At 31.4% G+C, this 11,413-nt stretch overlaps 1 protein-coding gene, 2 long non-coding RNA genes and 1 pseudogene across 4 annotated transcripts; 2 read left to right on the plus strand and 2 right to left on the minus strand.

Annotated features, from left to right (window-relative positions):
- Positions 1 to 163: 163 nt before the first annotated feature.
- Positions 164 to 1,835, minus strand: LOC139785804 (uncharacterized). The gene is made up of 2 exons (XR_011722088.1): positions 910 to 1,835; positions 164 to 816 (listed from the first exon to the last, which is right to left on the minus strand). It is a non-coding gene; the product is annotated as an uncharacterized lncRNA (long non-coding RNA).
- Positions 1,836 to 2,449: 614 nt separating this feature from the next.
- LOC139785811 (uncharacterized) lies at positions 2,450 to 3,355 on the plus strand. Its single transcript, XR_011722091.1, has 2 exons — positions 2,450 to 2,675; positions 2,768 to 3,355. It is a non-coding gene; the product is annotated as an uncharacterized lncRNA (long non-coding RNA).
- Positions 3,234 to 6,062, minus strand: LOC139785809 (putative nuclease HARBI1; annotated as a pseudogene).
- A 106-nt stretch (positions 6,063 to 6,168) lies between these two features.
- Positions 6,169 to 7,899, plus strand: Elp6 (Elongator complex protein 6). 2 transcript variants are annotated; one of them, XM_071724985.1, is made up of 3 exons: positions 6,169 to 6,443; positions 6,583 to 6,665; positions 6,769 to 7,899. In XM_071724985.1, the coding sequence occupies exon 3, from the start codon at positions 6,782 to 6,784 to the stop codon at positions 7,604 to 7,606; it is 825 nt and encodes a 274-aa protein (XP_071581086.1). In that variant the 5' UTR covers positions 6,169 to 6,443; positions 6,583 to 6,665; positions 6,769 to 6,781; the 3' UTR covers positions 7,607 to 7,899. The 2 variants fall into 2 exon arrangements, with proteins under 2 accessions (XP_071581086.1, XP_071581085.1); XM_071724984.1 differs by having other exon boundaries at positions 6,583 to 6,631.
- The last annotated feature ends 3,514 nt before the right edge of the window (positions 7,900 to 11,413 follow it).

Genomic DNA, 11,413 nt, shown 5'->3' on the forward strand with positions numbered 1-11,413 from the left:
GTATGACACTGCAACGCGGATTACATCGTTGAAAGTAACAGTAGGTTCTTGTTCAGGTTCGGATTCAATACAGGTAGGAATAGGATCATTTTGCGGTCGAGAATTAATTATAAAATTGGATTGGAACTGTTCAGGCCTGAAAAGAAGAGTAAATACACATAGGTTTGTTTTTATATTATTTTTCTCAGTTTTAATAAGTGTCATTTTATCAATACATGTTCACTTACAACCACAGTGCATGAGTAGTGTTTGTTCGAAATGTGAAAATTAGGATTCGAAGAGAGCTTAGATTACATAATACATTCTACATCGAAGAACGTTGATCAAAATAATTATTATTTATAAATAATTTAATTTGTAAATAATCTAATGTGTAAATAACCTAATTTGTAAATAACTAATTTGTAAATAACTAATTTGTAAATAACTGTGATTTGTAAATAACCTGATTTGTAAATAACCATTGAGAATATAAAAGCCGAATTACTTTATGTTTTCAAACAGTGAATACAAATTGAATGACTCATATTTACAATTAAAATTCAAAAATATGAATATATAAATATTAACGTAAAATATGCTATTGTATAAAAGATGTAGTCATTTACAATAACTTTTCGATGCTCTCAGCATTTTCGATAGTGAGTTTTCTTTCCAGCGCAGTGGCTTCTACGCAACTTTCATTCGCTACTTCCTCCGCAGCAACACCCACTTCTTGCTCATATTTTTTAAATGTGTTAAAATTCATACATGGTACGTTCATGCATGCTAGCATTTTTTTGAAGTGTGTCCATCCTAAACCACAATGTAGGATACCTGCAGAGCGAAAAATTCAATATGTACAAATAATAAATAGTAATTATAAAATTAATAACAATAGAAGCACAATAATCTGTCATAAAGTATTACCTAATGTTGCTTCCGAATTGATGTCGAAGCGAGGGCTGTGTTTATCGGTATATTGTTGCGTGCCTGTGCAAACTTTATTCATGACGAGGCACTTATGACACCGTACTAGAAATAGAGAAGCCAAGCCTCTTCGTATCTCACTTTCTATGTACTGTAGAGAAAGAGCTTCGGCACAAGAACAACACCATAATTGCTGTCCCAGGATGTTCAAATCGACAATACGTCGTCCATCGATGACATTTGTTTGTTGTTCCACATCTTCATTGGTTATGGGATTACTTTCCTCCGGTTCAGTCGAAACTTTTCTTCGCTTATTGCACGTTTCTATTCCAGCTTTTCGTTGAGCGAGTCTTTTTTCATAAAGGGCTTTTGTCACTAATTTTCCTTTCCACCGATAACTTTTGTCTGACATTGTAAAAATGTAAACGACAGATATAGCCTCGGAGCTCGCGTCAAGTCTTGCACTGTTTTGGTACTGTGCAAGGCTGCCAACCTACGTGAATCGAGTCATACAGCGTTGCCACGTCTCTTTTGAGAGAGTCGCATAACAATGTTTATAATAAATAATATTCAAAATTATCGTTTATATGATACATATTTATCTTTTTTGACGTTATTAAAGTCACATTTGTTTATCAGCACTGCTGAATAATGTCTTTTGCTTTGAAATAATTTGACGTTATGAAGTTGAAATCAGGGCATTTTCACTGCCAAAAGTTTAGGCTCATAAATTACAAAAATCGCAAATAATACGGAAAAAACATTTATAAAGTAAAAAATACTTTTCTAGGAGTAAAAATAAGACTCCTACTATCATTTGAGTATCTTACATCTAGATTTACTATGCGTTAGGCGTAGATATTCAAGTATTTCAAATTTCATGCACTTTTGTCTAAGATTGTACGTGTGATACATCCTTAACACTGACAGCTCTCCGCGACGTTGCCGGTTCTCCAAGAACCAACAGTCATGATGCACGAATGGCTAGATGCGTTGCGCGTAGCAATTTTAGCTGGGAAGGCATTATTGACGCCTTCTGTACATATTTTCGATACAGTTATTTTGTTTTATTAAAAAATGGCGCGTAATGCCTGCCGTCACTTCCGCTATCCCATTAATGGCGGCTTTGTCCCATCCCTCACTAGAGGATCCCTATGCGTCCCCAGTAAAAACGCAGGGATTGCCTCTCTTAAGCCTTGTGTACACGATACTAGAAATCTGTTCTGTTGTACTACTGAAAAGAACAGTAACCCTTGACGTCACTTCTGGTAAAAAGAACGCTTCAGTGTACACTTTTTGAACTAGTGCAGAAAGTTCTGCTGAAAAGAACAAACCTATTCTCTCTGCTAGCAGAAAGAAACCTAAAGCCTTGTGTACACGATACTAGAAGTCGGTCCGAGTTTCGGTTTAAGCCAATCAACTTGCAGCTCTTACAGAAAAGCAGCAGTTTCATTGGCTTAAACCGAAACTCGGACCGATTTCTAGTATCGTGTACACAAGGCTTTAGGTTTCTTTCTGCTAGCAGAGAGAATAGGTTTGTTCTTTTCAGCAGAACTTTCTGCACTAGTTCAAAAAGTGTACACTGAAGCGTTCTTTTTACCAGAAGTGACGTCAAGGGTTACTGTTCTTTTCAGTAGTACAACAGAACTTAGTTCAACAGTTCACTGAACTGCTTACCCCAGGTCTTGAGCAAGTACAAGCAGTGCAAAGGTGGAAAGTCTGAAATGGTCTGTTCTTTTCAACTGAACTGCTGCACTAGTTCAGAGGTTAGTTTACTGCCGTAACTTAAAAGAGTAAATATAAAGGATAAATATATGTTTGATATGTATTTTATATTTTATAGTTTTACTTTTTATAGCGCTATATTAGATCCGAAGGGTGTTAATAGTCAAATTAAGGAGGCTATATTGAGTCCTTGAAATTGTCCCACACGAGTTCCTTGCTTTAAAAGCAATCTTTTGAACAGTGAAAGAAGGAAGAGTACAATTTTTTTTTATTTTTTTTTTATTTTTTATTCATTAACTAATTTTGTTTGTTTCTTTCTTTATAATTTTTAATTTATAAAAAGGAAAGCAATATGCATGTTACTCTTCGAATAAAACGTTATTAATAGTTAAGAAATGTTTTGTTTTACATATATATACATATATTAATATGCATGTACAAAATACATATAATAAATTACAAATATTGCATTAGCGTTTGACTTTTATTTGCTCTATTTTTTTATTTGTTTACTTTTTATTTAATTTTATAAGCCTTCTCCTTTTTGTTAAAATAATATATTTGTATTATGAAAGATAGAAATAAAATAGAGGATAGAATAACAAGAAAAGCAATTGTTTATTTTTTTACATTAATTTAATTGCTGAGATTATTACATTTAATTTTATTGATATAGTAAATGACATAATTCGTCTCGGATATGCACTTCAGTTTCATGTTCTCTTACTGCTTCATCAAAATTAACACGCAAGTTTTGTGCTTTCATGTCAGGATACTGGTCATTTATTGGCTCTTCAAGATATTGCAAATCTTCAATTTTTGCAATATTATAAAGTACGCAACACGCATATATCATGCATACCATACGCACCATATCGCGCAATTTGAAATGATATAGTTGTCTAAAACGTTGCTTGAGACACCCAAATGCGTTTTCAATTATTACCCTGCAGGAACTTAGTTTCTGATTAAATATTCTTTGTGCACGTGTCAGATGTCTGTTATTCCTGTATGGTACAATTAATTCTTTCAAACATGGGTATGCGCTATCTCCAAGCAAAAAATAATTATCTATAAGAAAATGTATAATATTAAAATATCAATTTTTTATTATTAGCCTTTATGACTTATATTATTTATAGAATTTTTCAACTAGCCTGTACACAATTCATGTAGATCGTTACGCAATGAAGAATTTTTGAAAACCCTTGCGTCGTGGACAGAACCAGGATATCCAATGAAAACATCAATAAACTGCATTTTATGATTTACTGTTCCTTGAAAATGCAAGGAAAAGTATTGCTTTCGATTAATATAAGAATCTGGATCTTCTCTGGGTTTATCTATTCTAATATGTGAACCATCAATAGCACCTGAAAAAAAAAGAAACATTAGAGCTCAGACACAATGAGAAGAATAAAGAATAAGAAAAAGGAATAAGAAACAAAGAATAGGAGTTTATAGTCGTATCTTATTATTTCAATACACGTATATTGAAGTGACGCAGTAGCCAAATAATTTTTTGCTCTTACAGAAAAGCGAAAAAAAAATTTAGCCGCGTTGTAAGCGTTTCTGCGTCCTGTATGCAGAAGCTATTACATGCATAAATATAAACATAATCAATGATATGAGGAAATCTTTTTACGTTACATTACCAATTATACGAGGGAATCCTTTTCTTTCTCTATAATATGTTGCAGTTTCTTCTTTTAATAATGTCAGGTGCTAGTAACATTATAAAATTTGTTACTCTCGTTATTATATTGTACAAAGTACAAAGTACAGTGTTATTCCAAATCGATCAGCTACATCACGATATGATGCAGTTTGATGTCCTACGAACCACAAGTAACACAATAAATGTTTCTCAGCCGTTATGTTAAGGAAGTTCGATCATTACTTGTGAGTCAAAAATGCGATTGAAATAAATGTCATTACAGCGATCCCGAATTATATGCAATATTAGTATAATGAATTGTGGATGCTACTTAACGTGCTATATTCTTCGTCAATTATTAGTGTATAGAATATTAACAAACATATACTGGGGTATGAGAGCGTCAACGACTCGGGAATTGCTTATTTAGCCAACATTATAGGTTAGAACCTGTCACTTTGTGACAATAAGCTTTCTATACTCGAAAGCCATCGTAGAGCCTTAATTTTTTTATATGATTTACATAAACACTTTACACAAATAATCGCAAAACTTGAGCAATATTGACCGTATAGTTTTTTTGTAATATTATTCAGAAGTTGACCACTTTTAGCCTATACCCTTATGGAGAAAGTCTCTCCGAGGTAGATTATCACTGGTTTAGTACATACTTAGCCACCTTAGGACTTTGAAAAACTAACATTTGATAGATGAAACATCAAGGATTGTGTAAAGACTTTAAAGTGTGGATTGAAGTCTTTATTGTTACAAAGTTCAGGTCCCAGCGTAGAATAAGCGATTCCCGAGTCGTTGACGCTCTCATACCCCGACATATATTTATTAATATTCTATACATTAATAATTGACGAAGAATATAGCACGTAAGTAGCATCCACAATTCATTATATTAATATTGCATATAATTCGGGATCGCTGTAATGACATTTATTTCAGTCGCATTTTTGACTCACAAGTAATGATCGAACCTCCTTAAGTCCAGCATCATCTAAATGTAAATTTAAATGTCAATTTCCTTCATGTCAAAAATAACACATTCTTGTTATAACACCCACACACGCGCGCGCGCGCGCACACACACAGACATATTTTTTATATACAAATATTATTATATAAAATTTTATATATACATATAATACATACCTTGTAAAGAAACAAATATTCTGAATCTCAGATATTCTGAATCGATTTATCAGTTCATACGTCTTTTCTCTTGATATCCGAAAGTGCATAATAAAGTCTATCTCATTATAATTCCGAACAATATCTTCTACGTAATTTTGTATTTTTACATACTCAATTCTTTGAATTATTCCAAAAATTGGATGTATTATTCGTAACTCGTTATGATCTGAAATATAATTATATTAGGTTAGATTGTAGATGATATTTATTTTGTTAACATTAATCAATTTTGCCACATGAAATAATAGTAATTACCATCATCATATCTTCATTCCAGATAGGTTCTGCGTACAATAATAGTGGTGGTGGTGGTAAAACAAAATCTTCTTCGTCTGATAAATCAACGTCTTCAATTACGTGTTGCGCCATGTTGATTCTTGCACTGTGGCGTTCTTTTCCTTCCTCTTATAGCGTTTTTCACTGGCAGAACTGGTGCGCACTCAGTGCACATTAAAGCCGTTGTACACTGATTTAATCTTTAATATTTAAAGTAAAATGCAAATATTTCGACTGATAAAATACCCAGTACATATTTTGCCAAATAGTGCAATAAAGAATATTGACGATTTCATGATTTAACCCATTTATATTAAACATACACTTTACGTTGGTTTGTGTACGACGGCTTTAATGTGCACTGAATGCGCACCAACTCTGCCAGTGAAAAACGCTATTAGTATTCTTGCACTAGAAAAATTTCTGCTGTACTCGCCAGTTCTAGTTCAGAACCAGTGCAGTATCAGTGCAACTGAAAAGAACAAACCTAAGGATCCTTCTCTCTGCTGCTAGTAGCTGCAACATTTCGTCGATATGACAAGTTTTATAACCTGAATAGTCGTCAACTTTAACGATTAAAATCTCGTTTCGTGGAGCAGAGCGACACTTTTTTCAGATTCTTTCGTTTCGCGTAAAAACGCGTCAATTGAGCATAATTTCATCGATATTGGAGGTGAGGCCCCTAAACTGTATAATTACCGTTATTATATTATATTGATTGTGACCAAAATACATTTAACTTTTTGTATTTGTATTTTGGATTTTTGTATTCTAGTTCTTGACATTCCTTGACATGATTGTTCGTTTTACAGGTTATAAAAATAGAAGACGATTTAGACGTACAATTCGACGATTTGTCAGGTTAGAAATTTGTTGCATAAACATATCGTTTTCTGTGAGTTATGTATTAATAATAATAATAATAATAATAATAATAATAATAATGATAAATAATAATAATAATAATAATGATAATAATGATAATAATATGCCTTTAGTTTTCAGTTTATTATGGCTAGCTCAGTAACGGTGTGCAACATTCTTGGAATTGACAAAGTAAACATGGACGGTAAAACAATCTTGATTGAAGAACGACATGGTAGCAACGCGAATTTCTTAGTAAATGCCATTTTATCACATGCTTTAAAAAAAATAAACGCTGCTGTTTGCCTCGTTCTTTGTCATAATACTTTTAGTCATTATCATAACATCGGCATGAGATTTGGCTACAATCTTCTTAATCTAAAAGAAAAGGGCCAAGTCACTGTTGTCGAGCCGATGAAAATTATAGCCAACAATGTTACTGATATGTACGAGAATTTTATAGATAGAACAAAAACAATAATTCCAGATGGCACTCCTATGGGAGATGTAGATATTGTGCGTAGATTATTTACATGCGTTAAAGAAAAATATGAAGAAGCAGCAAGGTTCTCTAAGTCTGTTGTTCTTATTATCGATGATATAAACCACTTCCTTGATCTCGGTCTTGGTATACGTGATACTATGTATTTTATAAGATGTTTAAGATCGTTTGTAGCATCGTATCCCTCGTCGCAGCTTTGTATTCTTGCACATATATATCAAGGGAATATACAGACTTCGAATACAGATATAGTTGCTAATACCTTAAAACATATGGCACATTTGTGTGTTACGACACAACCATTTAAGACAGGACACTCCGGAGATGCATCCGGTAAACTAACTATTCATTGGAAAATGAATTCCATTAGATCTAAATATCATTTGGCAGAGAAAACAATATATCTGTTTAACTCGTCGGATTGGCAAGTGAAGATTTATGCGCCTGGTGTTATGTCTATCCTGTCATAAATAATATATATAACGTTGCCATGTCCAATTTTTATGTAAAATAAAATAATTTTTATGTAATTTTGTTTATATATTGAAATAGATTTAAAAAATTAGAACCATCTTCTGCTTTTCTACATTAATCTATTTGCATGCATGTTCTCTGCAATCTCGTGAAAAGAGATTCCTCTCTTTCAGTTACAATAAGATATGCAAATGAGACATTCAATAAGGATTTCAAACATATTTTATATTGCCGTACATTCAATTTTATTGTATATTTATTATACGTATATAAAAGGTTTGTTTTTTTATTGCTGTACTTAGAACTTTCCTTCTCACTTTCGCCAAATTTCAAATATATACCTGTTTCATTTTAAGTACAAGAAGTATGTACATTGTACATACATTAATTCAGCTAGAAAATACAGACCTATAATAATAGTGTATTCTTGCTATCTACCATTCATATACAGGGTGTCCCATTTTAACTTGGACAGCAAAATATCTCAAAAACTAAGCTCCACATACAAAAATGTTTCAGACAAAAGTTGTATGGTTTCAAGGGGGACATAAGATGGTACCATTGGTTTGACCTTGAACAGTTTGTTGAAGCTCACGTAAACGACACCTTTAATTTCTTAAATGGAAACCCCTATTTTTCAATGCATATTCTTGTAGCTAATCTCGAGAGCTTTTCAAAACACTATAATAAAGTATTTTTTCATTAAGAACTTTTGGAATTATGAGGTTTGAAAGTTCTAGTATTTTGACATAAAATACAAAATATCTTGTAAAACATTAAGTTTTCGGTAATGTTACCTTAATACTTTTATGCACAGAATAATGAGACGAATCAATTGGTATGAAAAAAAGGCACAGTTCCTTTAAGAAAAAATATGTAATTTGCAACACGCATCTGCATACTTTTTCTTAAAAGCAACTATGTCTTTTTTTCATACCAATTGATTCGTCTCATTATTCTGTGCATAAAAGTATTAAGGTAACATTACCGAAAACTTAATGTTTTACAAGATATTTTGTATTTTATGTCAAAATACTAGAACTTTCAAGCCTCATAACTCGAAAAGTACTTGGTAGAAGTACACTTAATTATAGTGTTTTGGAAAGCTCTCGAGATAATCTACAAGAATATGTAATGAGAAAAGGTACGTTCCATTTAAGAAATTGAAAGTCACCTTCACGTGACCTTCAACAAACTGTTCAAGGTCAAACCAATGGTACCATCTTATGTCCCCCTTGAAACCATACAACTTTTGTCTGAAACATTTTTGTATGTAGAGCTTAGTTTTTGAGATATTTTGCTGTCCAAGTTAAAATGGGACACCCTGTAGATACATCCAAGGAGAACACATCCCGGGAAAAAAAGATTATATATAATTATATATAAATGTATATGATTATATGTGATTTTATATGAAATTTGGTATGAATTTAGTAGAAATTTTATATAAATTTATATATGGGTCCATATATCATATATGAGCATATATAATTCCAAATATAACTAAATATGAACAATAGATCATATATATATGCACTGATATATGGATACATAAGAGATTCATATGGAAGTATATATAATCCCGCGAAAACGATTTAATATAAACATAACTAAAATCACATTAAATCGCATTATATTTGTATAAAACTTAAATTAAACCTAGATTTTAAGTTAAGATTATATTTGTTTAAAAACGGTTTTAATTTGCATTTAATGAAATCACTTATGTAGATTAAATATGGGCCACAACAAAATATGGTTTTCATTTGTATTTAATAAGATTACTTATGCGGATTATATATGATCCAGAACCATACATAATGCAGAATATTCATATATTTAATAAAAAGTTCATGTGTTCTATATGCTACTTTTACTCGATTCAATTACGGCTTTAACCCAAATTTGGTTCTAATTTAATTCTTATTAAAACGTATTTTGGTTTAAATAATATTTGCAGTAAAATTTGTTCTATATTTGTCGGACTTAACATGTAAATATTTGATTCAAATCAAAAAGTTAGACCAATGGTTGAGTAGGTATTAATTTGATTTTGAAAAGATTATGATAAGTTAATTGGAAAATGAAGTAAAGGAGATCAGGGCAAACTTGACACGATTTTTTCAAAGGCAATTTTCAACAATTAATTAAAATTGTCAAGCAAATTCAATGGTACACATTTAAAGAGTGTTCCTTCAGGTACAAAATTGCTTAAGGAAGTTTTGCTGTATGTCGCTTAGTTTTGCCCCCAGGAAAGGAAAAGTGACGCAAAGACAAATTTTTAAATTGAAAAATACCGGGGTAAGATCGACACTTTGCCTGATCGACACAATTTGATCTGGAACTTATTTTGTATTGTCTGAAACTGAAAATACATTGTTTATCGTGTATTTGGAAAGTACAAAAATTCGGAATTAAGTAAAACAATCATTGGAAATAATGAGAACAAAACTTGTTGAACTTTCAATTATTTTTATCTAAACACATGTCTGAAAAACAATTTATACAAGTAAATTCGCGATTCGGACGTGCACACACATTTGTCATGAGCCATATGGCTGCATGACAAGCATCGTTTGTTATTGGGAGCCGATGAAACGGCATGGTGTCGACTTTGCCCCAAACCTCGTTTTTCACTTTTGTCACTCCAAAAACATGAAAATTTTGAAAATATGCAAAAACTATTATCGGATTCGTATAGAGCATCAAATTTCCCATCAAAATCACTTACATATAGGTTCGCAAGAGTAAAGCTCGATGAAAGAGTAGAACGGCCGTAGCCGGATAAGAAGGGTCAATGTGCTCCCACACGGATCATGCTCATTGTTTTTGCTTTGATTGCTATTAGTGTCACTTACAATTTAGTCGAATATTAGCCCTTAATATTGAACCGTTTTGCTGTAAAAAATAAAAATAAAAATTTTAAAAATAATTCATATTTTTTGATCGACTTAACCGATTTTGATGAAATTTTAATATGTTGCATATATTATTGAGACACATTGTGGAAAATTCGGGAAAGGTTTCTGAAATGACAAAAACATTGATTTAAAAAATAAATAAATGTTCTTGATTTTTTTTAGTCCCGATATCTTTCTTGCACAATTACGAAAAAATTGTTCTAGAATCTTGGAATAGTTTCCTATTGGACATAATTTTTTGGAAGCAATGAAATGGGTAGGCGGTACTTTTAAAAAATAAAGTATTCTTTTTAATTTTTTTAAATATGATATGCTTTTGGTACGATCGCCATATATTTTATGTAGAATTTTGGGATAGTATTCTACAACAAGTAATTTTTTCGAACCAATAAAATGAGTGGAAGGTACTTTAAAAAAACAAAACATTTTTTTTCAAAATTATCATAGCTTTTTGGTACCATCGCAATATTTTTGTTTAGAATCTTGGAATGGAATCCTACAACAAGTAATTTTCCGGAATCGATTAAATAAATAGGTGCAGGTACTAAAAAAATAATAAAATAAATTAAATTAAAATAATTGTAAAAGGATAAACTATAATCGTATTAAATCAAATGTTTATTAATGGAGTACACATACACATACACGTACACATACACTCAAAATAATAAAGTACACATACACATTTGTTCACATAATTACTCTTATACTACCTATTATTTACAGTTATATTTATATGGCTGGACTAATCTTCATCACTATCTTCATTGATAATAGGCGTGATGCCGTCTGTTTTAAATATATTTAAATATTTTTTATACATATTTAAATATATTTAAATATATTTAAATATGTATAAAAATATTTTTTTATATTTAAATA

The sequence above is a fragment of the Temnothorax nylanderi genome, unplaced genomic scaffold, assembly GCF_030848795.1.
Source record: "Temnothorax nylanderi isolate EJ_2023f unplaced genomic scaffold, tnyl_v1.0 TNYL_tig0890_pilon, whole genome shotgun sequence".
Taxonomy (NCBI): Eukaryota; Metazoa; Arthropoda; class Insecta; order Hymenoptera; family Formicidae; genus Temnothorax; species Temnothorax nylanderi.

What these genes read in the sequence shown, in the direction of transcription:
- Elp6 (XM_071724985.1), top strand. Translation starts at nt 6,782, where the DNA reads ATGGCTAGCTCAGTAACGGTGTGCAACATTCTTGGAATTGACAAAGTA.